General features: G+C 51.7%; 1 protein-coding gene and 1 pseudogene across 4 annotated transcripts in view; both read left to right on the forward strand.

Moving 5' to 3' along the window:
- LOC130709381 (uncharacterized) overlaps nt 1-26,144 on the forward strand; it is a 101,865-nt gene that overhangs the window by 64,668 nt on the left and 11,053 nt on the right. For 3 of the 4 annotated variants that reach the window (XR_009009923.1, XM_057558226.1, XM_057558221.1), the window contains 3 exons: nt 14,602-14,645; nt 16,338-16,372; nt 16,766-20,192. Coding sequence is in view for 1 of the 4 variants with exons in the window: in XM_057558229.1 (XP_057414212.1) it covers nt 14,602-14,645; nt 16,338-16,372; nt 16,766-16,868 (182 nt within the window). In the remaining 3 variants the exon portion in view is untranslated. Of the gene's footprint in view, nt 1-14,601; nt 14,646-16,337; nt 16,373-16,765; nt 20,193-26,144 lie in introns of those variants that run through there. The other variant, XM_057558229.1, reaches the window with a different exon arrangement.
- LOC130709376 (ataxin-1-like) lies at nt 21,766-25,827 on the forward strand (annotated as a pseudogene).

The raw sequence follows: 26,144 nt of genomic DNA on the forward strand, positions 1-26,144 counted from the left end.
CCAGGCAGAGTATGGCAAATGTCACAAGAAAGCAGAAAATACGTACTATAGGAAGAGAGAGAAAGAATATCATGAGTTAAATATGCCAGGAAAATGCCTCCTAGGGACAGGAATTGGAATTGGATTAGGTAACTGCACTGGTGGGAGGCATTTTATATTGGGGAAGAATTATGTTAGCAAGGGTGAGAGGGAGAAAAACACATGGAAATATTTATGGTTGGTTGATAGGCTAATTTGACTAAAGAATCATATGGGGGAGAAGTGTGAGAGATAGGCTATAAAGTTGGGATCCGAGTATGACAGGTTTTAAACAACAGACTGAGTTAAAGACATAATTCCATAAACAATCAAGGAATTATTAAGGGAATGAAAAGGAAGGAGTTTATCCAAAAAATAATTGAGTAGCTCGCAAGACTTCTTGATAAATATGTGACATTTCTACACTAACTTAGTCAAAATGGAAAAAGAAATTCAAAGATGAACATGGAACATTGGCAGAATAAATACACCACACACACAGACACACAGACACACACACACACACACACACAGGAGAATGTGATTACTTACTAAATAAGTAAAAAAATCATCAGGTCCAATTCTCAGTCAAACACTTGAAGAAGTTTATAATCCTCTATTGGCTCTTTTGCCTAACTTTCAACCTTTTCTCTATTTTCATCTTTTTTGTAGAAGAAACCTTCAAAATAAAGATACCTCCATATCCTCCTTAGAAATTAACTAAGATTAAAAAAATCATATAAAAAAAAGGAAGGGGTCTATATGTTAAAAGAGACTTAAGAGATGTATCAAACAATTGTGATGTGTAGACCATATTTGGATTCTAATTTGAACAAATAAACAGTTACAAAAACATTTATAAATAAGACAATCAGGAAAAGTTGAACACTAACTAGATACTTGATATTATAGAATTATTATTTAATTTTATATATGATAATGGTTTGTGATTATTTTTTAAAAAGAATGCTTTTAAAGATACATACTAAAATCTTCAGAAGTAAAAGGATTTCCTTCTAAATAGCTTAGAGTGGGCAAAATGGATGTGAATATGGATAAAACAAGAATGGTCCTGAGTTGATAATTGCTGAAGCTGGGTAATAAGTATACGGAGTTTTGTATATGTTTTAAATTATCCATAGGAAAAAAAGAAATCTATTTTCTAATTTAAAAAATCACCTTTAATGCATGGATATTCATTTATATAAAACATAAAAATGTTCTAGTCACATTTCCCCATGGAGTCCTACAGATATTATCAAATCTTCTCAATGCTGATTAATTTATGAATATTACCAAACTACAAAAAATAAAACTTTACATTTATCAAGTATCATTTACAGAGAGCTTTTTTACATATAACTTACGACTTTAGACTCTAGTTAATTTTCTCAGAATTAGTGGTAACAGTTCCAGTTTCACTTTTGCCTAACAGATAGTAAAAATATGACAATTGATTAGAAATAAAAAATCACTGAGGATAATAAACTAATTTAAAAATTAAGAAATTATAAGCATTTGTGAGCTCATATTTATATATAAGAAAGTGAAGTTACTTGCAATTCATTCTCTTTTTTTTAATTGAAGGATAATCGACCTCAACATTATGTTAGGTCCAGGTGCACAACATATTTCTTTACATTACAAAATGCTCACCATGATAAATTTAGTTACCATCTGTCACCATACAAGGTTATTACAATATTGTTGACTATATTCCCCATGCTGTACATTTCATCCCCACAATTCATTATCTGTTTACTAGAGCAGACCCCGAGGAATTCATACAAAACAGCTGTTTTGTCTTTCTCTAGTAATAATAATAGTATAAACCTAAAAGTATTAAAACGCTTTGTCAAGAGGAAGGGTATATGGGGATATATGTATGCATATAGCTGATTCACTTTGTTGTACAGCAGAAACTAACACAACACTGTAAAGCAATTATACTCCAATAAAGATGTATAAAAAAAGTGTCATCTCTTTTATACAATTATGCTTTGTCAGGGACTATTTATAGCACTGTGAAAATTAGAGAACATAGTATTCCTTTTGACTTTCAGAAAAATTGTTAAGCATCAAATTGCATGTCAAGGGAAAAATGATCTCATGGAAAAATTAACAGGTCTCACTATTTTCCACTGCTTCCTCACAGCCCCCACTCCCAAATACATAGAGGATAGGTAGTCATTACCCTCCAATAAAATAAAACTAGCATCAAAACTAAAACCATGCCTTACCTCCTTTGATGCAATAAGTATGCTGCTGAAAGGGGGACATTTTAAATACGTTGAAAGAACTAGAGAATTTGCTTTCCAAATGGAAACTCGTGGTAAATGCTTTCTGAAAGAAATGAGGATTATGGAGGTGACTATCCGGAACTTGATATACGTGGGTTAGTAACTGGGATTTTCTCACACTAAGGCTAAGTCTATTCTATGACTTCAAAATCTCTCAGTTTATCCATGAACATTCTTTGTAGACATTTTCTCCTCCTTAGCTGTCATTTATGTGATTTTCAGAAACAGTAAAATTTTCATCTTACCTGGAAATTGAAAATATACTGAACCAAAGTAAGAACGAATGTCTCTGTCTGGGACCATACATTTAAACGTCAAGAGCGTATTCCACACTATAGCAAATGTACGAAGGAAAAACGGCAAGCTCAAGCTTTGAAAATCCTCAACTAAGGAAGAAGTTTCTTTAAAAAATGTAGCTAAGGCAATGAGTAAATATTACAGACTTGCTCATATTTCTTAAGTACTGAGAAAACAAAAGATATCCAGACTTTCTCTAATATGAATCTTAAGAAGTTTTGTGCAAGAAGTAAAAGAAGTCTCTCCTGGAGACCTGGAAGATCCTGTATCCAAGGAAGGTTGAGATCAGGTGCTGGATTGATTTATTGTGTGGAAAGAGCACCTGTGAAATTGTTGGCATTAATCCTAGAATCTGGAAGTTGAATCTCTCCGATGAATCCTGACTCAAATATGTGAATGCTTATAGTGGCTTTGTTTGTAATCTTGCAGTTGTTAAGAACTGAAAACAACCAAACAACCAAAATGCCCTTCAGTCTGTGATTCAGAATAATACTCATTAATAAAAAGGAATGAACTATTGATACACACAACAGTATGGTTGAATCCCAAATGCATTCTGCCAAGTCCAAAGGCTATATACTGTATGATTCCATTTATATGGCATTCTGAAAAAGCAAAACTTCAGGGGCAAGAAACAGATTTGTGGTTGTCAGAGGTTGGGGCTGAGGGAAGAGATTGACTATAAAGGGACATGGGAGAACTTTTTGGGGTAATGGAACTGTTCTATATTCTGATTGTAGTGGTAGTTATATAATTGTATGCATTTGTCAAATCTTGAAAAACTGTATAGTAAAAAAAGTGACTTTTACTGCATATAAATTATATCTTAATAAAAATATTAACAACCTACTCCATTAAAAATGAAATGATAAATAAGCTAAAAAAATAAAACGGTTTGAAAATATTTTGGAATTCAATTGTTCCATTAATAAAATGGAAGTCAATAAACAATTTATTATACCATTGATATAGCAATTTGTTAATTGAAATTAACATTAATAAAACAAATTATTATACCTCCCACAAAGTAGTGTAAATTACTTCAATTTGATCATACTTTTAAAATTCCTTTTTTAAATTTTTTTATACATCAGGTTCTTATTAGTCATCAATTTTATACACATCAGTGTATACATGTCATTCCCAATCACCCAATTAATCACACCACCACCACCAACCCCCCGCGGCTTTCCCGCCTTGGTGTCCATATGTTTGTTCTCTACATCTGTGTCTCAATTTCTGCCCTGCAAACAGGTTCATCTGTACCATTTTTCTAGGTTCCACATATACGCATTAATATACGATATTGGTTTTTCTCTTTCTGACTTACTTCACTCTGTATGACAGTCTCTAGATCCATCCACGTCTCAACAAATGACCCAATTTCATTCCTTTTTATGGCTGAGTAATATTGCATTGTATATATGTACCACAACTTCTTTATCCATTCGTCTGTTGATGGGCATTTAGGTTGCTTCCATGACCTGACTATTGTAAATAGTGCTGCAGTGAACATTGGGGTGCATGTGTCTTTTTGAATTGTGGTTTTCTCTGGGTATATGCCCAGTAGTGGGATTGCTGGATCATATGGTAATTCTATTTTTAGTTTTTTAAGGAACCTCCATACTGTTCTCCATAGTGGCTGTATCAGTTTACATTCCCACCAACAGTTCAAGAGGGTTCCCTTTTCTCCACACCCTCTCCAGCATTTGTTGTTTGTAGATTTTCTGATGATGCCCATTCTAACTGGTGTGAGGTGATACCTCATTGTAGTTTTGATTTGCATTTCTCTAATAATTAGTGATGTTGAGCAGCTTTTCACGTGCTTCTTGGCCATCTGTATGTCTTCTTTGGAGAAATGTCTATTTAAGTCTTCTGCCCATTTTTGGATTGGGTTGTTTGTTTCTTTAATAATTGAGCTGCTTGAGCTGTTTATCTATTTTGATTTTTTTTTTTTTTTTTAGATTTATTTTTTTATTGATTAATTGATTGATTGATTGATTGCTATGTTGGGTCTTCGTTTCTGTGCTAGGGCTTTCTCTAGTTGTGGCAAGCGGGGGCCACTCTTCATCACAGTGCGCGGGCCTCTCACTGTCACGGCCTCTCTTGTTGCAGAGCACAGGCTCCAGACGCGCAGGCTCAGTAATTGTGGCTCACGGGCCCAGCCGCTCTGCGGCATGTGGGATCTTCCCAGACCAGGGCTCGAACCCGTGTCCCCTGCATTAGCAGGCAGATTCTCAACCACTGCGCCACCAGGGAAGCCCTGTTTATCTATTTTGGAGATTAATCCTTTGTCCGTTGATTGGTTTGCAAATATTTTCTCCCATTCTGAGAGTGACAGTATTCTTATTCTCAAGAAACTTATGAACTAAGAAGGTTAAGTGATCTATAAACACAGAAGTTCAGCTGAGGTGTAGTGCCCCATATATGGGATCAGTTGAGGTCCCAGAGGGTGGGGCTGCCAGATTTTCCCTGGGGGAGGTGTGGGTGGCTTCTCTGAGGAGGGGACACCCGCAGGAGGAAGTGCAAACAGCCACAACCGCCTATACGGGGAAATGTCCAGCCTCCAAAATGGGCTTTTGCGCAATTGACAAATAGGAGGGCAGGGTGCAGGGCGAGTTTTGTTCCTTCCGTGACTGAGAGTTCCCAGATATCCACTTATAGCTCACGGTGGCATTTCTAAAGCAGGATGGCCCTTCTTTTGGTGGGAAAACCGGGTCTCAGCTCAGGAGGAAGCAGGTGGTGTCTTCGGCTGCCTGATGGCAGGGCAGGAGCCAACGAGGGCGTGCAGTGGTCCTTCCCCTCCGTGACTCACTGAGGCTGTGGGCGTGGAGAGGCCCCAGCGTGACTGTCCCCTCCTGCTTCTGGCTTACTCCTGAGAGCCCACAAGTCTCTGATGAATGCCCGCTGAGCAGTCACGCCCTTCACTCGACTGTGAGTAGTAGTAGCTGGAGTGGGCGGCCGAGTGAGCCATCCCTCCCTGTGACTCAGAAAATATTTTCTGATCTGACCTCTGCTGGTGTGAGTCCTGCCTAATCTGAGCTCAGGTGGAAGGCAGGTTAACCCGTTGACGACTTTCTGTGGGTGAAGTAGCCTCTTTAAAGAGGAAGGGATCACCGGAAAAGCCTGGTATTCCGTACGTACGTGGCTGTTAGCTTTTGTACTTTGGTCCCTAACATCCAAATGCCGCCACCGGAAAAGCCTGGTATTCCGTACGTACGTGGCTGTTAGCTTTTGTACTTTGGTCCCTAACATCCAAATGCCGCCTGTATGCTCTGTTCCTGGTGGGAGGAGCCAGAGGCAGCCTGCCCTTTGGATATTCACTAGGCAGGAGGCGGCAGAGCTGCAGGGGACCCGCCCCCAGTCTACCTCTAGGAGCTGCGTCCTTTTTTCCTTAATTAAATTAAACTTTTTATTTTGAGATGATCATAGATTCTTGCACAGCCGTCAGAAATAAGTCGGACACATCCCACGTTCTCTTTACTCAGTTTCTCCCGATGGTGGCATCTTACAAAGCTACGCACCGATGTAATGATTTCATTGGCATTGGTACAATCAAGATACAGAGTGTTTGGTGTCCCTTTTGAATTCGGGGACCTGTAGGGTGCGACTGGCTGTGTCTGCGCATCCCTGGGTCCCGGGCCCGGCGCACGTCTCCCAGGAAACCCCTCTCCTCCCTCTTTCTTTCTGCCGTGTCCTCGTCTCGTGGTCCTGGCGCTCTTCCCCAGTGCGTGCGCCTTGTCTCCCTGGCTGTGGGATGACAGTCCTGTTTCCTTCCTCCCACTCAGGGTGCTGCCCGGGGGCCTCTTTGGCATCTTCTCTGTCCCTTCAAGCTGTCCCTGCCGTTCCCACCAGCCGGGTCTCCTGCCGAGGCTGTTCACAGAGGACGTGCCGCGTGTCTGTCCGCGGTCCTCCGCAGCTCATGCGTGGCTCTGTAGTGCCTCCCTCACCGCCCGCCTTTCTCTTCCTTCCCGGATTCTCTCTCCCCACCCACGGCCGCTGTCGCGGTGCCTAGCCCGGGGCTCTATTCCTCGGCGCCCCCGTGTGGGACCGGGCCCTCTTCCTGTCCGGCGCCTGGCAGGGCTGCCGAGTCACAGGTTCCCGTGAGCTGCAGTTGGGAGGTCGGAGGCTGTGTGCTTCACTGAGTATTGACCTTGGATGACGATGCCTCCTCATCTCTGAGGGGCTTCCGTTTGAATCCCCTCAGTTAGTCATGGGGTGCGCGGCCGATGCCCGGAAAGCACGTCAGACTCACACCAGGTGCACAGGCAGCCGGTGTGTGAGAGAGGTTACCTCTGAGAACGCTGGTCCTTTGAAAACCTGACGCGTCTTTTCCCGGGTGGGGAAGGGGTTTTGCAGGCTGTGTGCTGGGGGGCGGGGGACCGCCACGGGGTGGTGCCCACGGGGACGGCGGGAGTCGTGGGGCTCGGGGCGGGGAGCTCTCGGGAAGGATTTGCACATCGCGTGGTGGTGGTGACTCACGTTTCCCCTGGTGTGCAGGTGGCTCCCTGGCGTCTGCTCTGTGCTCACCCTGCGCGCTGAGTGAGGCTCCCACCGGGGAGCAGGTGCTGGGGCCGCAGGACACGCTGGGCCCACACCTGGTCTGGGACAGACACCAGGTGAAGGGGCGGGACAAGGGGAGGAGGAGCCGCGCTGGGTCTTGTGGGTTTTGTGTCTTTTTAAATAACAGCTTTGTCGAGATCGCATTCACACACCAGAGAACTCAGCCATATGAAGTGTACAATTTAATGTCCTTTACTATATTCACAGAGCTGTGCAGCCATCACCTCTGTCTAATTCCAGAACATTCTATCAGCGCAAAGGGCCCGCAGTGCACTGCCCCAGCCCCTGACACTAGGAACCCCCTCTCTGTGTCTGTGGATCTGCCTGTTCTGGACGTTTCCCATCAATGGAATCACACACTGTGTGTCCTTCTGTGTCTGGCTTCTCTCACTGAGCGACGTGTTCTCAGGGTCCATCCACGTTGTTGTGCGTGGCAGGGCTTCACCCCTTTGTGTGGCTGAGTGATGCTCCCGTGCGTGTGGCCCAGGTCGTGGGGTCTCGAGGCCCCTGGAGAGGCGTTCGTTTGGCTTGGTCCTGGGGTGGGGTGACGCCAGTTGCACTGATACGGTGCTAACAGGACCCCTTGCTGGAGTGGGAGACAGCTGGAAGGCTGGGGGTGCGGCTCGCCTTGGCCTTTGAGACCGCGGGGTGGAGGCCGTGCTGCCGCTTGTCGCTCGGGGAGCGCCAGGCGAGTCCTTCTCCAGCTGTGCCACCTCGGAAGGGCCTCCTCCGTCCCTGGGCTTTCCCTCCCTTCCCTTCTCGGCCTCGGCCTCGGCCTCAGGCCGGACTGCTCTGTGGCAGTAAAGCATTTTCTTTGGTGAGGGCGACAAAAGTTCTGGTGGTGAACTTTTGGTCGTCGCGTTCCCCCGTCCCACCGGGGTCACTCCACGACGGCCCCTCCACGCGGACCCCCGGCGTCAGGCGCTCAGCACTTGCAGCAGCTCCTTGGGTGGCTGGGCGGCCTGGGCTCTTACGGGTGGGCTAGTTTGGGTTGAAGCAACTGAAATGGTCTTGTCACCCCTGGAGCCCCCGTCGCGCCCCGTCCTCCTGTGGACACACCCATGCCCGTCCTGCAGAAGGACGGCTGCCCGGACAGCAGGACGTCCCGGCCGGTCCTGGCTCTGCACAGACTGGCTTCCGTGAGCTGCGGACCCAGGCGTGGAGCTCAGGCTCAGGGTCAGGTCTGGAAACGCCCCCGCAAGTGTGGCGGTAGGTGAGGTGGCACACGAGCCACGCGCGTGCCCTCCTGGGAGCCACGTGACGAGTCAAAAGGAGGAGGCGAGGTAGGTTTTCATAGCATTGTATGTAAGCGAGTACGGCTGAAACGCTACGTTTTCAACGTGCCATTTAAAGAGTTACTGAAGGGCACTTTTACTTGTGTGTGTGCGCGCGCACGCTCTGTCTTAGAAATCCGCGTGCGTCTTGTGCTCACAGCACATGTCACTGGAGTGGGCCAGCGCACACCATTGCCCCTCGTCCAGGTGGCCAGGGGCCACTGTGGGCACAGTGAGGCTCTAGACCCCTCTCCCTCGTGGAGGCTCCTTCCTTGGACCCTGGTCATCGGGGCCCCTGTGTGCACAGCAGGTCCCACCCGCCCAGGTCAGGGCCACGGGCCCACCGTGTCCTGCACCGTGTCCGTGGCCCGGGAGCCACGGGCCCGCTCCCTCTTCTCTCTTCCTCCTCCAGCTGGACTTTGGCCTCATGGGTTCCCAGCAGCCCCTTCCTGTTTTCCCATGTTGACGGTTCCTTGCAGTGACGGTCTCGCGGGCAGGGTTTTGCGACGTGGCTCGGTCCCGAGACCAGCCTGGTTTGTCGCCTGGCCCTGCAGGGAGAGGACCAGGTCGGCAGTGAGAGGAGAGCCTCCTTCCTGACTCTCTCCTTTGCATCGCTTTACCAGGCGGTTCCCCTCCTTGGCCTGACTTGTCCTCCGGTACGGTCCTGGGGCCAGGCAGCACCCCCTTGCTGGGGGCCTGTGGACGTCCGGGGCGGACTGTGGACGAGACCCGTGTGATGCTCCACAGCCAGTCTCTCTGCCACCCCCGCCCCTGTGTGAGATGCACTCATTTTCAAGTGAAAACCTGTTCGCTTCTTGAATACTCAGGCCCACCGCAGGCGCTGACCCTCCCCCTCCCCCTTCACCCCCTGCGCCCTCCCCCTGGTGAGTGGGTGCTCCCCAGTGGGGCCGCAGGCTGAGAGGTGAGGCTGAGCGCCTTCGCTGGGCCTCGGGGCCCTCTGCTCACCCGCCTGGCTTTCCTCCCAGACGGAGAGCCTTCTGTGGATTTTCCACTCTTCCAGCCAGATCTCTGCTCTCACAGCCCTGCCACTGGGAGAGGCAGAGAGACAGCCGGCAGACCTCCCGCCTTGTTCCATCTTCCCTGACTTTGACTCTTCCCGCTGTGCTTCTCCACTTCGGGAAACAGTGCGTGCATCCCACCCTGGCCGCTCTGTCCCACTTGCCTTGGCCCCCACCCCAGGGCCCCGGAGGTGTGCAGAGCCTCGGGGAAGAAGGTAGCGACCCCCAGCCCGCAGGCCGTGCCCCCTGCAGCCTGCTGGGGAGCGGGGACCGCGGGCAGAGGCCCAGGGTGCTCCCCCTCGGCACCTCCTGGGCACTCGTGCCCTCAGCAGACGGTGATAGAGAGTGTGGTCCCTGCTTGCTTCAGGCCGGGGGCCCCTGGGCCAGCAGCTTCCCCACCAGCTGGAACTGGTTAGGAATGCGGGTTCCTGGGACCCAGACCTGCTGACTCTGAAAGTTTGCGGGTGGGCCCCAGAACTCCACTCTGACCAGGGATTCTGATGCTTGTCCCGCTGTGATGCCCCTGCCTCGGAGGCCCCCTGGGTCCCGGCGTCTTCCTGCTGCAAGTGGGAAGAGGAGGACGGAGTCCACGTCTTGTCTCCTCCCTAGTCTCTGCCCCCTGCCTCTCTCTGGGTCCTCCAGGGACGATGTCTCCACATGTCGTGCCCCTGTCACCATGAACCAGCCTGAGTGCTCAGGGGTGCGCCGTGCCCTGGCAGCGAGCACCCAGGAGGCCTCCTGTCCAGGCTCCTCACGCCGGGTGCAGGGCCTGCGGGGACGACCGGGGGCAGAGCCAGACCTGCGGGCGTCTGGGTGGAGTTCCTGTTCCCACAGCTGTCCTCACGATCGAGGAGGCAGGGGCCTGCCGAGTGGGACAGCCAGACTCCCCCTCCCCGTGGGCGACCCCCGCTCTCACCTGAGCTGGGCAGGGGAGGGGAGCGGGCGGATGGGACGGGCTTGGTGGCGGCTCAGGCCTGATGACAGCTTCCGGCTTCCGCACAGGGTGCTTTTTCAGGCGGGAACGGTTGTGCTTATTGCGGTTGTTTTCCCAGGATCCCGGAGTGAGGCCGCCGGCTCTGTGGTGAGCAGCATTCCGCTAAGCCTGTGCGCGGCTTCCTGCGGAGGCTCTGACGCCGTTAGTGAGAAGAACCTGGGTTAGTCACTGACTCAGCAAGCAGCCAGCAGCGGGCCGGGGCTGTGGCTGGGACGGGGAGGCCGGGCGTCCCGTGAAGCGAGCCCGGGGCTGGCCTCAGACCCCGGAGTTCCAGGGTTCCCCCGGGGGAGGAGGTGTGGGTGCTCCTAAGCGCGGGCTTCCTCAGGGCTGTTCTCAGTCGGACCTTTCTGCGTCGGCTTCTGGCGTCGCTCTGTTCTGAAGGCCTGTGAAACAGAAGAAGAGGCCACAGCCGAGAAGCTGTGAGAGCTTCTGAATCATCGATGGTGATCAGGGCATCTTAAATCATACGACTCAGGACGGTCGCTGGAAGCTGGCCAGTCCCTAAAGCAGCATCTTCAGATCGTAGGAGGCACGCCGTAAACTGTTCCCTTCCTTTCGTTCTGGTTGTAAAGCTTGGGAAAGCTTGAGTTCATCTCATCACAGATGAGACCACGTTCCAGGCCCCTGTCTGCCCAGGTCGGCGTGACGCGGCCTGAGACGCGGTGGCTCAGCCAGGGCTGCGGCCCGCGTGCCGTGAGGGCCCCTGCCGCCCCTGCAGGAGGAGCATCTCTGGGGCGCGTCCAGCCTCCTGGGGGCGCCGAGGGAGGGAGCGCAGCCCGAGCCGGCACGGGCCTGCCACGCGGCGCACGCTCAGGCACACGCGCGTGCTCACGGGGTCCTTTCAGAGCGCGCACGCTGTTTTGTAACTCCACAGTGGTGACTGGAATGAGACTCTCCTGGGTACTGTCACGTCCTCCTGTGGCTCTAAGACTTGTTCTTACGGGCCGTGCTTGCAGGGTAGTGTATTGGCCTAAACGCAGACATGAATTTAGCAGCTTGAGACGATGCACACTGATGACCTCCCATGGTTTCTGAGGGCAGGGATTAAGAGCAGGCGGACCAGGGGATTCCGGCCGAGGGTCCCTCAGGAGGCTGCAGTAGGGGCTTCAGCCGGGGCTGCCCCATCCGAAGGCCGGACCGGGCGGGATGCCTGGCTTCCAGGAGGCCCCTCCCGTGGCTCCTCAGCACGTAGGCCCCCGCAGGGCTGCTGAGGCTCCTCAGTGCACGGGGGCCGGCTCCCTTCAGGAGGAGTGTGACGCGGGAGAGCGTTGGTGGAAAGTTCTAGACCCTCCTCCTCATGCTGTGACTACCTCAGCGCCTTGTACACTGTGCTGTGTGCGTTTGTCTCTGAGCAGACCCTGCAGGACAGCGTGGCATCTTCTCTGCTTTCAGTGGGTACAGGAGCCCAGGGAATTCAGGGCTGCCAGGACTGTCTGTCTGGACTCACTGGATGTTGTGGACCAGGAACAGAGTCTGTCGGCCATGTGAGTGTCTTAGATGCTCAGTATTTTCCTGCTGAGGTGGAGGTGCTTTTAACAATACCTCGCATTACCTCCTGTAGATTTTGTTGTTGTTTTTTGTTTGTCTGTTTTCGCCGCGCCGTGCAGCTCGTGGGATCTTAGTTCCCCAACCAGGGATTGAACCTGGGCCCTCGGCAGTGAAAGCACAGAGTCCTAACCACTGGACCGCCAGGGAAGTCCCTGTTGTTGTTGTTGTTGTTGTTGATAGCTGTTTTGAGGTGTAATTCCCATACTCTTCACCTCATCCACCTAAAGCGTGCCGTTCCCTGCTTTGTAGTGTATTCATTGAGTGCAGTCGTCACTACTACCAATTTTAGAACATTCCATCACCCTGAGAGGAAACCCCATCCCCATTAGCATCCCTCCCATCCCCCTCCCCAGCCCCTGACAACCAGGAACCCACTCTCTGTCTCTGTGCACTGGCCTGTTCTGGACGTTTCCCATCTGTGGAATCACACCCTGCGTGTCCTTGTCCGTCTGGCTTCCCTCACTGAGCATCATGTTCTCAGGGTCCATCCACGTTGTAGCGAGTGTCAGTGCTTCACTCTTTTTCATGGATGGATAATATTTCAGTGTGTGGAGGGACACATTTGTTTATTCGTTCATCTGTTGATGGACATTTGGGTGGTTTCCACCTTTTGGCGGTTGTGAATCACGCCTCTGTGAACATTAATTTTCGGGCTTTTGGTGTGGTTTTTTTTTTTGGCTGCGTTGGGTCTTCGTTGCTACGTGCGGGCTTTCTCTAGTTGTGGTGAGTGGGGTCTAGTCTTTGTTGCAGTGCGCGGCCTTCTCATTGTGGTGGCTTCTCTTGTTGCGGAGCACAGGCTCTAGGCCTGCGGGCTTCAGTAGTTGCAGCACGCGGGCTCTGCAGTTGTGGTGCACGGGCTTCGTTGCTCCGCAGCATGTGGGATCTTCCCGGACCAGGGCTCGAACCTGTGTCGCCTGCCTTGGCAGGCGGATTCTTAACTACTCTGCCACCAGGGAAGCCCAATGTTCAGGGTTTTGTGTGGACAAATATTCTCATTTCTCTTGGGCAGACACCCAGGAGAGGAATTGCTGGGTCATTTGCTAACTGTTTAACCTTTGAGGAGCTGCCAGACTGTTTTCCAAACCCAGCCGTCCTCACTGTTTTCTGCCGTTTGCCAGGAGTCCTTGGGGCCGATTGTTCTCATCAGTGGTTCTTCCCCAGGGTTTCTGGGTCAGCAGTGGCGCTGGTGCTGCGGGTCGGTTCCCCCGTGTCGGGAACCACTGGTCTGCAGGGCTGTCCTGTGCTGGACCGCGTGTGCTCCATCTCCTGCCCCCGGCCTTGTCTAAGCAATATGAGTTCAATGGATATTTACTGCTCCGTCCTTGGTAAGTTGGAGGATATTATTAAGAAGGATAGAAGATTGTTTTTTTCCTTTGCCTTAAAAAATAAGATTCTGGGCAAAAGGTCACATAGCGTAATTCTATTTACAAACGTCCAGAACGGGCAAATCCACAGAAACAGAGAGTGGATTAGTGTTGTCAGGGGCTGAGGAGGGGATTGGGGCGCGTCTGCTAATGGGGTGATGGGATGTTCTGGAACTAGATAGAGGTGATGGTTGCCCAGCTCTGAATGTATTAAAACCCACTGAACTGTATACTTGAAGCGGGGGCCCATTCTGTGTGAATTATATCTCAGTAGGGCTGCTGTTGCAAAGATGAGGCTTAGGACACAAAGGGTGTTTCCAGAGTTGTTTGACCTGTTAGGACTGCTGCGCCGTGGGGGACCCTGTCCTGGGACCTTCCGGGCATCCGTGCCCTGGCCCGTAGGGACTCTGCCCGTGTTGCCGTCCTCCAGTGTGAAGCGTGGAAATGGTGGCCTGGTCTGAGAGGGGCAGTCTCTGTCCCGGGGCAGGGCTGGCAGCTCTGGGCCTGACCATCTCATCTCCGGCTTCAGCCCGTGCTCTTTGTGGCCCCTCCTCTCGCTGTGCATCCTCTTCGAGGTCCCTCCTCACCGCGATAGGAACCTTCACTGGAGGGGCGGAGATGCAGTCTGGAGTTACAGACCGTCCACACGATGCGTCGTCCTCACTTGGTTTCTGCGGGGTCTTGGGTAGGCTGGCTGCCCAGACCCCGGCGAAAGGCCAGAGCGACCCCCGACGTGCTCCTTGGGGAAAGCGGCGAGGCCAGCCCGCCGGGCGCAGTGAGGCCAGGAGAGCGCCGCTGTGGCCGGGAGGGAGGACCGCTGCTCGCCCACTCCCGGTGGTTGCATGAGTGGTGTTTCCCCATTTAATAGATGGAAACCGAGGCCTGCGGTGGTTCAGGGACTCAGACGCAGGCCTGTGGCTTCCAGGCTGCAGGAGCGCCCGGGGGAAGTCCTGGGGAAGGAGGGTCGGGGGCTTCGAGTCCATCCCAGTCCCTTCCCCGCAGCCCGCTGGGCGGCAGGGCACTGCAGGAACAGGCGCTCCCGGAGCCAGCGTGTCCCACGTGGCAGGACATGGCCCCAGCGCTGTGGATGGAGCTCTCTGGTGGGTCCCGTGGGTCGGGAAATGAGGCGGGGAGTCCCGGGGGCTGCAGCACCCGCCTCCTCTGGTCGCCCCCATCACCGGAGCGGGGAGGGACGGCTCTGAACCCTGTTCCGTTGTCTTTCAGGACAAACCCCACGATGCTGCTCAGGAAATCAGCGAGACCATCCGGTGAGTGTGGCGCCTGCTGGGGCGGGGCCTCGGGGTGGGCCAGTCCTGAGTTCCCAGCAGCCCCCCAGCCGTGCGCTCCCCCATTCCTCAGTGCTGATCCGCGTCAGCATCGTCAGCATCGAGGAGGCCTGGGAAGCGGGGCTGTGGGGTCAGGGGGTCAAGTCCTCTGAGTGTGACCCAGGACAGGTCTTGGTGCTTCGTGAGCTGGCTTCCTGTGGAAGAGGCTGGAAATCCTGAGTGGCCAGCTTCGCGAGGGACCCCTCCCCTCTCCCCTCATCACCTTGCTTTACTCTTCTCCCGTGGGGTTTGGCGTGACCTCTGGGTTTGGGCCGCTCTTCCCTCTGTGAGCCTGCCCCGTGCTGTGCAGAGGAGGCCGGGTCCTGGGAGGCTGACCCGGGTGAGATCTGGGAGGAGGGCCGCCTGCTGTGTTCTAGTGGGCTGTCTCGTCACGTGGGACCTGAGGGTCTGCGACGGCCTCCAGAGTGCCCTCGGGGGCCCATGCGTGGAATCCTGCAACCAACCGTTCTTGGCTTTAGAATGTTCCACGTGTGTGACTGTGGCCCTGGCATCTCGCTGCACTGTGCCTTAAAATCCTTAGCTGTGTAGCCACTGCCTGGGCCACACGCCATTACATCTGCTTGAATCTGGGGCGGCCGGGCTGGCAGCAGTACAAAAGGCTGTTTGGTACATAGGGGTGGTACTCCCCCCTCTCCGTCCTGTCCTTCCTTCGAGAGGCAAGCATTTATCAGTTTCTTCTGTATTGTTTCAGGTTATATGTATGTATATATTACTGTAGTATATTAGTATAAAGTCTATCTTAGGGTTCTCCAGAGAAACAGACCCAGTGATGTCTATGTATATGAGATTAATTTAAGCAACTGAGTCACACGACTTCAGGCTGGCGAGTCTGAAACATGCAGGACAGGCCAAGAGAGGCAGACCCAGGGAAGAGTTGATGTTGTAGCTCAAGTCTAAAGGCAGTCTGGAGGCAGAATTTTATGTATACACACGCAGATGAATTCCGTATAATGTAGTACAGAGGGGTTTTGTGTAGTTTACCCAACTTTCTCCAATGGTGACGTCTCACATAACTAATAGCAAAACCAGAAAATGGACATCGGCATAATCTACAGACTTTATTCACTGTGCATGTATGGTCACGTGTATGCACGCATGCATTCTTGTAACCTCCACCTCAAACAAGACGTAGATCGGTTTCATCCCCACAATATTTTTATCCCTCTTAGATACATAAATACAGATATCCTGGAGTTGGCAAGTGTTGTGAACTTAGGGAAGCAGTGTACTAAGGTGTTCATCAGAGAAGAGCTGGTGTCCAGTTTAGGTTGTCATCATCACTTCCTGATGTGAATCCCAAATTACTACTTTGGTTTTTTTCTAGTATTAACAAATCCCTGACATGAGGTGGATCTTTGACTTACGTAGCATCACTAGATGACCTCTAGTGCGCAGACATGTGCTGGGCCAGCTCCTGGGCCTCTCTTTGTTTTGAGGGTGGTGGGACATCAACACCAGACTGAAGGTTGCCTAGATCTCCCCCAAACCCAGATTACCCCCCAACCCCTGTTTTTAACCACATCAAATGTATTTATTTAATACTTTGACTCATGCTTTTGGTTTTGATCTTCTTTTGAAAGATTGTTTTTCTCTTTTTCCCTTCTCTCCACATAGGAGGAAAAGAGACGTAGAGTTACATCCAGAGAACGGTAAGAATAATAAAGCTTTTTGTTCTGTGCAATATGTAATCTTGATGACTGAAATTACTTTTGTGAAATCTTTTAAAAAGAAGAACTTTATAGTGAGTTGCCAGGGTGACCATAGATAGCTTAAGGATGCTGGGTTTGCAGTCAGGTTATTAACCTTGTGATTCAGGTAGAATTGTCTTACAAAGAGTGAATTGGGGGCAACTGGCAGTTATCAGAACTAGCTCTAAAGGTTGTATTAAATATTAAATGTTGAGGTAATATATGCCTTTTAGGGCTCCTGAGATGAAGATTGATTTTGGGGGTGGGGGGGTAGGAAGGAAGACCTTTTGAAAACTGCCTCCACGGGAGGAGTCTGTGAAAGTCATCCTTAGGGTGTGTGATTTTGCTTGACAGAGTTGCTGGACCGCTCCCTGCAGAAAAACTGGGAAGAGTAAGACCAGGAACACACGTGGAAGAAGAAGAAAGAGATGATAAAGTAAAGCCTGGTCACCTCCAGGTTTGTCACTTCCACCTTAATCTCAGAACCCATTTGGTTTTAGGAAGGGGGGTCAGGGTGTGGGGAGCGTGTAGGAACAGAATGACTTTCACTAATGATCAAAATGACCTTGGATTTAGCTAAAATGCTCTTCAAACTCATTTTTCTGCTGGTTCTCTATGTGGAAGGTGTGTTACGTGGCTCTGGTGATAGTAAATCAGCGGTAGGCCTGGAAGTCAGCTGGACCTCTGCTACTTGATCACTCAGTCACAGAGCTTCAGTCTGTCCCCTCTCCTGCCTGCGTCTCCTGCCCATGAGGTCTTTGTGAAGGTCTCATTTCCAAACACATGAGGTGCTAAAGTGCTCTAGTATCGTCCAGGTATAAAGTTGCATTCTTAACTGAGATCAGACCAGTTCTTTCCCCAGACCTCGAGCTCCTTTGTAAAATCAGAGTTTCAGGTTCTATGAAATACAGATATACCCACTGAACCCCCATGGGAGGGGGGGGAGGAGAAGGGATTGGGGATCTGATACTGGAAGCTTTACAATTAGACAGCACTGCCCCATATGACAAAGGGCTGACATTGGTCGGGCACAGGTGGTAGAACAATATCACATCCCTTTTGGTTTTATTAAGACGTTGATTAGAAGTTTCAGCTCAGCAGAGGGGCAGCACCCGGGGCAGGCACTGGGCCTCCACCATCGATGGATCCTCCCCTCCAGCACCCAGGCTAGGTACTCAGTTACCCGCAACCCAAAGGGCAGGAACAGAGATCTGCCAGGCTGGCCTTCCCAGAGGGCAAGTGTAAGCAGCAGAGCCAGGAATGTGAGCGACAGGCTTTGCTGGGTTGTTGGGAAGGAGGGCGACGTCTGGCTCGGCACGGCTGGAGTCAGCGCTAGCCTCCCCTCGGACACGTGCACTGGGCCCCCTGGTCTCAGGCGCACACAGGCCTCCAAAGCCCTTCCGTCGGGATGGCGCTCAGACCCTCCACCCAGCCCACCCTCCCGCCCCAAACACCAGCAGGTCAAGCACCACTCAGAGAAGGGGGCCTTTAAAGGGCTTTAGAAAATCTTAGAATCCGGATATGGAAGCTACTATGTTTCACTTCTGGCTGAGAGCTCTGCTCCCAGAGCACAGGATGGCCGAGGGGGGCGAGATGGGAGGGTCTCGCTGTGACCCCGAGGCACTGCTGGCCTTTTCAGCCACATGCCTGCCTTCCTTGGAAATACATTTCATTAACAGCCAAAGGGAACACCCTGAGAAACAGGAGGAATTATTGGTTCCTTGCAACCCTTAGCAACAGTGAGTTTTCACCACCGTCTATTTCGTCTGCTCTCTGCAATGCGCTGGAACTTTCCTTTGGGCTAAATGTGCCTCAGCTGTCCACGGCACCCTACACACTTGGCCTCTCCGCCTGACCCGGGAGTGCCCTGGGCCCCAGGGACAGGGTCCCTCCTTCCTGACGACCCCCTCGTGGGAGTGCTGAGGCCAGTCAGCCCCCAGCTCTGGGGGCTCAGCGTCCCCTAGGAAGTGACTGCGAGTCAAGCTCCCCAGCGACCCCCTCCGCCCTGGTCTCCCTCCCGCCAGGGCCGCTTCGTGCGCGGTGCCGGTCGCCCCTCCTCAGGGGGGAGGAGACCCGGGCCGACTCCGCTCCACTGACCTGCCGCTGCCCGTCCGGGACGTGGCCGAACAGCCGGTAGGTGTCAGGGAAGCCCCGAGGGCGGGCGCCCTCCCGCCCCCTCGTGACACGGTGCTGCTCCGGGTGGAGCCCGCGGCCCGGGTGGCAAGAGGCGCGACGGGGGTGGGAAGGAGATGGGGCCACGGGAAGCCCGGGCCGGGGCGCAGAGGCAGGAGGCGGCGAGGGGGACCGGCCCAGCCGCGAAGCCTCTGCCTCCACCCCGCCCAGGACCGAGCGGTCCTTAGACCTCCCTGCCGGCCCCTGGGCTCGGGGTGGGTGACGGTCGCGCCGAAGAAGCCGTCCCGCTCGAGCCGTCCAGAGAGGCCGGCCCAGGGGTTGTGCCTGTTCCCGGCGTGGGGGCGAGCGAGCGCCAGGGCATGAGGGTGTGGAGCCGTCTGGCCGCAGGTCACAGGCTTTGCCTGTCGGAAAGGAGGGCTGCGATGGGGCTGTGCCGACGGAAGGGGAGGATGGAGCCGCCCACAGTCCCCGTTTGCCAGGCAGAGCTTCATTGCGGACCCCGTTCTCCGCAGCCGTGCGCAGCAGAGACACCCAGGCCTGGCGACTCTGCACCCCACCCAGGGCAGCTGGGTTCCTGCGCGGCAGCCCCGGCATCTCCTGCTGAGAAACCCCAGAGACCGTGCTCCTTTCCCCGAGCCCACCGCAGCGCTGCAGAGCCCAAGGGGGCTGGGGCTTCACCCCAAACTTGAGGAAGCCACACCTGGGGGCCGCAGCACAAGCGGGGCTCCCACCTTCCCCGCAGGAGCAGACCCCGCGGAGGGTCTATCTTTTGGAAGTAAATTTAGACTAACAGGTTTTACACACAGAATCTTAGAGCTGGGAAAAGTCCTTTGTGTCATTCATGTAGCTTCATAAGATTTTTTTTAAATGAGAGGATGGATTTCCTTGAGCAAGAGTGAATTTCCAGGAATGGGTCCCTGGATACCAAAGACTGTTTTGGGGAAGAAAGATGAATCTATAATGTGAACGCCTTATAGAACTTATTCTATATTGTAGTTCTGTCTGGAAACACATGTACCGTTGATCTTTGTAGCAGCCCTTAACATCCTCAAGAGAAGCTCTCATTTCCCCATTAGTACTTGTTATAGACTGAATATTTGGGTCCCCCCAGCGTTCACATGTTGACACCCTACCTCCAATGTGATGGTATTAGAAGGTGGGTCTTTTGGGAGGTGATTAGGATTTGATGAGGTCATCAGGATGGAGCCCTCATGATGAGATTCTTACCCTTGTGAGAGTCATGAGAGAGCTGGCTTTTTCTCTCTGCTCTCTGCCCTGTGAGGACACAATGAGAAGTGGACAGTCTGCAACCCGGAAGAGAATCCTCACCAGAAGGCGATGATCCCGGCACCTAGATCTCAGACTTTCAGCCTCCAGGACTGAGAAAATACATTTTTGTTGTTTACAAGCCCCCACCCCGCCCCGTTTGTGGTACTTTGTGACAGCAGCCCAAACTGACTTAGCACTCTTTTCTTCAAGTAAATGGAAGAGTTTGTGGAGCCCATCCATTTTACGATACAATTTCCCAAATAACCAAGATTCTCCCTGTACACTCTGATTTGTCAACTTTTTTATTTATCAAAATTGTTATAAAAAGTTTCCATATTTTTTCCTAATAAATTGTTTCCAATCCATGTTGCCACTATAATGGTTCTATGATATTAATAATTTGAGCCCTAATACCCTGCTTAAAATAATCATTTATTTGTGTTATGAATAAGTTCAGGGTTCAAATGCAAAAGTTTTAAAAGGATATACTGTGTAAAACATCTATGTCACCCCTCTGAAGGAAAGAAGGAGGGAAGAAAGGAAGGAAGGAAAAAACATTGAATTTGCCCTCAGTTTAGCTGCCACTTCCTAAGGGAAGCCCTTTCCAAGTCCAGACCCCCAGGCATCACAAATAAGCTCTCGTGGGACACTGTCCATACTGTTGCACGTCATGTTTCCTGAAAAGCTGATTCTGAGACAAGGACAGACTTTCAGGAAGTTTCTTGGGGTGTGTATTTTGGGATAAACATAGAATTACCGTATGACTCAGCAATTCCACTCCTAAATCATTAAAAACAAACACTCAAACAAATCTGCGTACACACATGTTTATAGCAGCACTATTCACAATAGGAAAATCATGGAAATAACCCAAATGTCCATCAGTGTATGAATGAATAAACAAATTGTGGTATATACCTACAGTGGAATAGTAATTCAGTCATAAAAAGGAATGGAACAATTAAATATCAAACAATTACACGGCCAAAAACATTTTTTTAAGAAATGAAATACTAATACATATTATAGTGTGGATGACTCTCGCAAACATCATGCTAAGTGAAAGATGCCAGACACAAAGGTCACACATTGCATGATTCCATTTATCTGAAATATCCAGAATAAGTAAATCGATAGAGAAAGAAAGCAGATTGGTGGTCTCCACGACCTGGCAGAGAGAGCGAAGTAGTATCTTCTTAATGGGTACAGAGTTTCCTTTTGGGGTGATAAAAACGTCTGTGGGAAGAAAAAAATTTTTAATTGGAAAATCATTGATTAAAAACAGAAGTCTGGGGGGTATTTCTTGGTACTGCCTTTCCCAATTTCGACGGTAAATGGTCAAGTACACAGTAAATGGTCAAGTACAGCAGCCATGGTTTGAGAAAGAAATGATGACCAGGGCTCAGAACACTCACTCAGGGACGAGGGTGAGGGTCACCCCACCAAGTAAGCCATCCGTTTTAGCAGAGATACTATCCAAGGATGAGGGGACTTGAGAATGGATAGCACAGGAGGGAGACAATGACTATTAGTTGTGGCCTTGAGGCCACCTACAGTAACAGAGGCTATAGTTCCACCCACTGACCCTCCTTTCACTAGTAGTTCATCTCAACTCACCCTCTCCCCTACAAATGATCCATGGAAGCTATGAAAGAGTTGTTTCCAGAACTTATGCAAAGACGTTGATCCAAGTAAAGGCAACAAAAGCAAAAATAAACAAGTGGGGCTATATCCAACTACAAAGCACAACAAAGGAAACGAACAACAAAATGAAAAGGCAACCTACCGAATGGGGGAAAATTTTTACATATCATATATCCTATAAGGGGTTAGTATTCAAATTATATGAAGAACTCATACAAAAAAAAATAGAAAAAAATATCCAACTAAGAAGTGGGCAGAGAGTCTGAATAGACATTTTTACCAAGAAGATACAGAGATGGACAGCAGATAATTAAAAAGACACCTAGGTTGGGTGTGGGGCGGCTCCGGGGCCGGGGATGGCGGCGGCCGCCGTTGCGGCGGCTCCGGGACCAGCGGGAGGAGCCCGGGGAGCGCCGTGAGATGGGCCGGCTCCCAAGCCAGTGGGGAGGACACTGCTTCTTATTACAGCTGCTCAGAAGCACCACTGGAAGCTCAGATGTGGGCACCCCAGCCAGCAGCAGAGAGGGGTGCAGGGGAGCCACAAAGAAGCCCCTTCTGATGCCCCAAGGAGCAAGCCGACCCCTTCCAGGCTCCAGGAACACCACAAAGCAATATGAAACCTGTTCATGAGAGGAGTCAGGAATGCCTTCCACCAAAGAAACGAGACCTCCCCGTGACCAGCGAGGATATGGGGAGAACTACCAGCTGCTCAACTAACCACACACCCTCCAGTGATGCCTCTGAATGGTCCCGAGGGGTGGTGGTGGCCGGGCAGAGCCAGGCAGGAGCCAGAGTCAGCCTGGGGGGTGATGGAGCTGAGGCCATCACTGGTCTGACGGTGGACCAGTATGGCATGCTGTATAAGGTGGCTGTGCCACCTGCCACCTTTTCCCCAACTGGTCTCCCGTCTGTGGTGAACATGAGCCCCTTGCCCCCCACATTTAATGTAGCGTCTTCACTGATTCAACATCCAGGAATCCACTATCCCCCAATCCACTATGCTCAGCTCCCGTCCACCTCTCTGCAGTTTATCGGGTCTCCTTATAGCCTTCCCTATGCTGTGCCACCTAATTTCCTACCGAGTCCCCTCCTTTCTCCTTCGGCCAACCTCGCCACCTCTCACCTTCCACACTTTGTGCCATAGGCCTCGCTCCTGGCAGAAGGAGCCACTCCTCCCCCCCCGGCGTCATCCCCGGCCCATTCGTTCAACAAAGCCCCCTCTGCCACCTCCCCGCCTGGGCAGTTGCCACATCACTCGAGTACTCAGCCACTGGACCTCGCTCCAGGCCGGATGCCCATTTATTATCAGATGTCCAGGCTACCTGCTGGGTACACCATGCATGAAACCCCTCCAGCAGGTGCCAGCCCAGGTCTTACCCCTCAGGAGGGCCAGTCTGCTCTGGAAGCAGCCGCTGCCAATGGACAGAGACAACGAGAGAGAAATTTAATGAGACGGGAAAGCGAAGCCCTCGACTCCCCCAACAGCAAGGGTGAGGGCCAGGGACTGGTGCCAGTGGTAGAATGTGTGGTGGATGGACAGTTGTTTTCAGGTTCTCAGACTGCGCGGGTAGAGGTGGCAGTGCCAGCACACCGAGGGACCCCAGACACCGACCTCGAGGTCCAGCGGGTGGTTGGTGCTTTAGCTTCTCAGGACTATCGTGTGGTGGCAGCTCAGAGGAAGGGTGAGCCCAGCCCCCTCAACCTGTCCCATCATAACCCCGACCATCAGGGTGAGGGGCGAGGGTCAGCCAGGAACGCAGCAGAGATGGCCGAGAAAAATCAGGCCCGAGGGTTCTACCCTCAATCCCATCAGGAGCCCCTGAAACATAGACCTTTACCCAAAGCAATGGTTGTAGCCAATGGCAACCCGGTGCCCACTGGAACTGACCCAAGCCTGCTACCCATGGGCTCGGAGATCCTGGTGGCGTCAAGTTTGGACATGCAGGCCAGAGCCGCCTTCCCAGACAAGGAGTCAACGCCACCCCCCTTTACCTCTTCCCACTTGCCCTCCCATTTCATGAAAGGCGCCATCATCCAGCTGGCTACAGGGGAGCTGAAGCGGGTGGAGGACCTCCAGACCCAGGATTTTGTGCGCAGTGCCAAAGTGAGCGGGGGGCTGAAGATTGACTCTAGCACAGTCGTGGACATTCAGGAGAGCCAGTGGCCTGGATTTGTCATGCTGCATTTCGTGGTGGGTGAGCAGCAGAGCAAAGTGAGCATCGAGGTGCCCCCCGAGCACCCCTTCTTTGTATATGGCCAGGGTTGGTCCTCCTGCAGCCCTGGGCGGACTGCACAGCTCTTCTCTCTGCCCTGCCATCGGCTACAGGTGGGAGATGTCTGCATCTCTTATCAGTTTACAGAGCTTGAACAGTCACTCAGTTTCTCAGTCCAGCTGTGCTCCCCCAGGCCAGCTGGCTCCTCCCCGAGAAAGGCCTGAGAGGACAGTCTTGGGACCCCGAGAGCAATGTGACAGTGATGGGAAAAGCCAGCCGTTAGGCGAGGGCTCCCGAATGGTAGAGCCCTTGCAGCCAGAGCCTGGTGCTCAGGCCTGCTGGCCAGCCCCGAGCTTCCAAAGATACGGCATGCAAGGGGAGGAGGCACGGGCTGCGCTGCTCCGTCCCTCTTTCATTCCACAGGAGGTAAAGCTGTCCATTGAAGGGCGTTCCAATGCAGGAAAATGAATCTCTCCCAGACCCGGACTGGGATGCTACCCCAGAGCTGGGCCTCACCGTGAGCAAGCAGAGGATTTGCACATGCCGAGCAGGGGATGGCTCTCTTGGCAGTGAGGTTAGTGGGGAAGAGGAGGCGTGAAGGCAGCCTCCCAAGGCAGGGTCTGTTGCCCATTATCCCATGGCGTCTTTTCAGAACAGCCCCAGAGGGTGCTGTGATGGGGAGCAGCAGGCCTGGGCCAAGGAAGGAAGGGGGTGCACGCAGGATAAGAAACATTCCAAATATCAGGGCCTCCCTGTTCTTTCCTCCTCATCCCTAGCTCCTGCAAGGAGAGAGTCAGGCTTTGGGAGCAGGTGCAGAGGGAGGGAGCAAAGAAAGAGCCAAAAATGATGATCCACAGCTTATAGTAGCAGTTCAGCTATCTGAAGTTTTTTTTTTTCCCTTTCTTTTTTGTGATGGGAGGGCAGGAGGCCCCATGCTTGGAAATAAGAGGGTTCCCACCCAGAACTCTTCTTTTGAGAGCTGTGCACTTTAAAGGGTAGTTTTGTTATAGATGTCTAAGGCTGGGTGTGCAGGGGACTCTGCTTGATCCTCTGCTTCAGGCCTTTCCCATCTCTCCCCATCATTCCTCCCACAAGGCTTCTAGCATTAGGAGAGAGAAGCCGCTCCAGGGTTCAGAGTGAAGTACTGCCTTGGTGGGGACCCAGTCACGGGACTTTGGGAGAAAGACCCGATGGCCAGACTGACCGGGCTCTAGGCAGGGCTTCTGGAAAGGTAGCTGACCTAACAAGGCTCCTCCTACTCAGCATGCCAGACCCACTTTGAAATTGTACTGAATCTCTAGTTGGTAATGGTGACTTTTGAAAGAACCAGTGGACCGTTTTCCCTAGGCCCCTACACCCGGTCCTCTGTCTGTCTATGTTGTGCCTAAGTGCCTGCACTGCCCCCACCCTTCCGCTGACCTAACCTGTCTGCATGGTGTCTTGACCTGGGCCTATTTGTAGCTGCACTGCCTTTCCCCTTCTGCAAAACTGGTTTTGTCCACTCTGACCAAGGCCTCTAGTTTTTGATGTGTAGGGGTCTCTCTGGTTTCCCTTTCAGTTCTATTCTCTATTTTTAAAAACTCAGAATCATGTCCTCTCCTCTTCTGCAGTTGAACCAGTTGGTGGAGAAACGAATGGAACTATGCCCTGGGTCGGGACCAGTACAGCTGGCTGGGCAGTGCCCATCCTTGCGTTTTTACAGAGTCCCTCCCATCTTACTCCACTCCTTCTCCCAGCATTCAGGCTTCTCCAGGCTGTCTCCTCCCATAGCCAGCTCTAAGGTTTTGGGATACTCTTTTTTTTTTTTTTTTTAATTTTGGCCACACCATGTGGCATGTGGGATCTTAGTTCCCCGACCAGGGACTGAACCTGGGCCCTCAGCAGTGAAAGCGCAGAGTCCTAACCACTGGACCACCAGGGAATTCCCTGGAATAGTCTTGATAATGTTTCAATACCTGAAAAGTCTCCTAGATTCCATTTCATGGTGGAGTATTCCTCTGCAAAGAGTATTTTCAATCTTAGTTGCATTTGCCCCCTGTGTCTTAAGCCCACTTTTTCTTCACGACTTTCAGCATCACCTCGGACTGTGGGATTCCAGTGGGTGTTGAGAATTAGGCTTCCCCCATCAGCTTTCAGGTGGGTGGGTGGGTTTTTTGTTTGTTTTTGGGGGGTCTTTAGACTCTTGAACAACTCAGGGTATTGTCCACTCAGCTCTCTTATGAGGCTTCTCCTGGGGTATGACCCTGGCATTTCCTTTCAAGATGGACTGGCCAAGGCCTAGCCTGTTGTCAGGAGTCCCAAACCTCTGAGGTCTGATCTCTGCTCTGTCAAAGACTTTAGGCAAGTCTTGTGACCTCTCGCTCTTTCACTTCCTCCCCAGCTGCCAAATGGGGATAAATAATCTTACCTACCTCCTGGGGGGAGGGGGAGTTCTGAGAATGGAGTCCTTCTTAGTGTTCAGGTGCTAAAGGTTG

This window comes from Balaenoptera acutorostrata, chromosome 1 (assembly GCF_949987535.1).
Source record: "Balaenoptera acutorostrata chromosome 1, mBalAcu1.1, whole genome shotgun sequence".
Classification (NCBI taxonomy): domain Eukaryota; kingdom Metazoa; phylum Chordata; class Mammalia; order Artiodactyla; family Balaenopteridae; genus Balaenoptera; species Balaenoptera acutorostrata.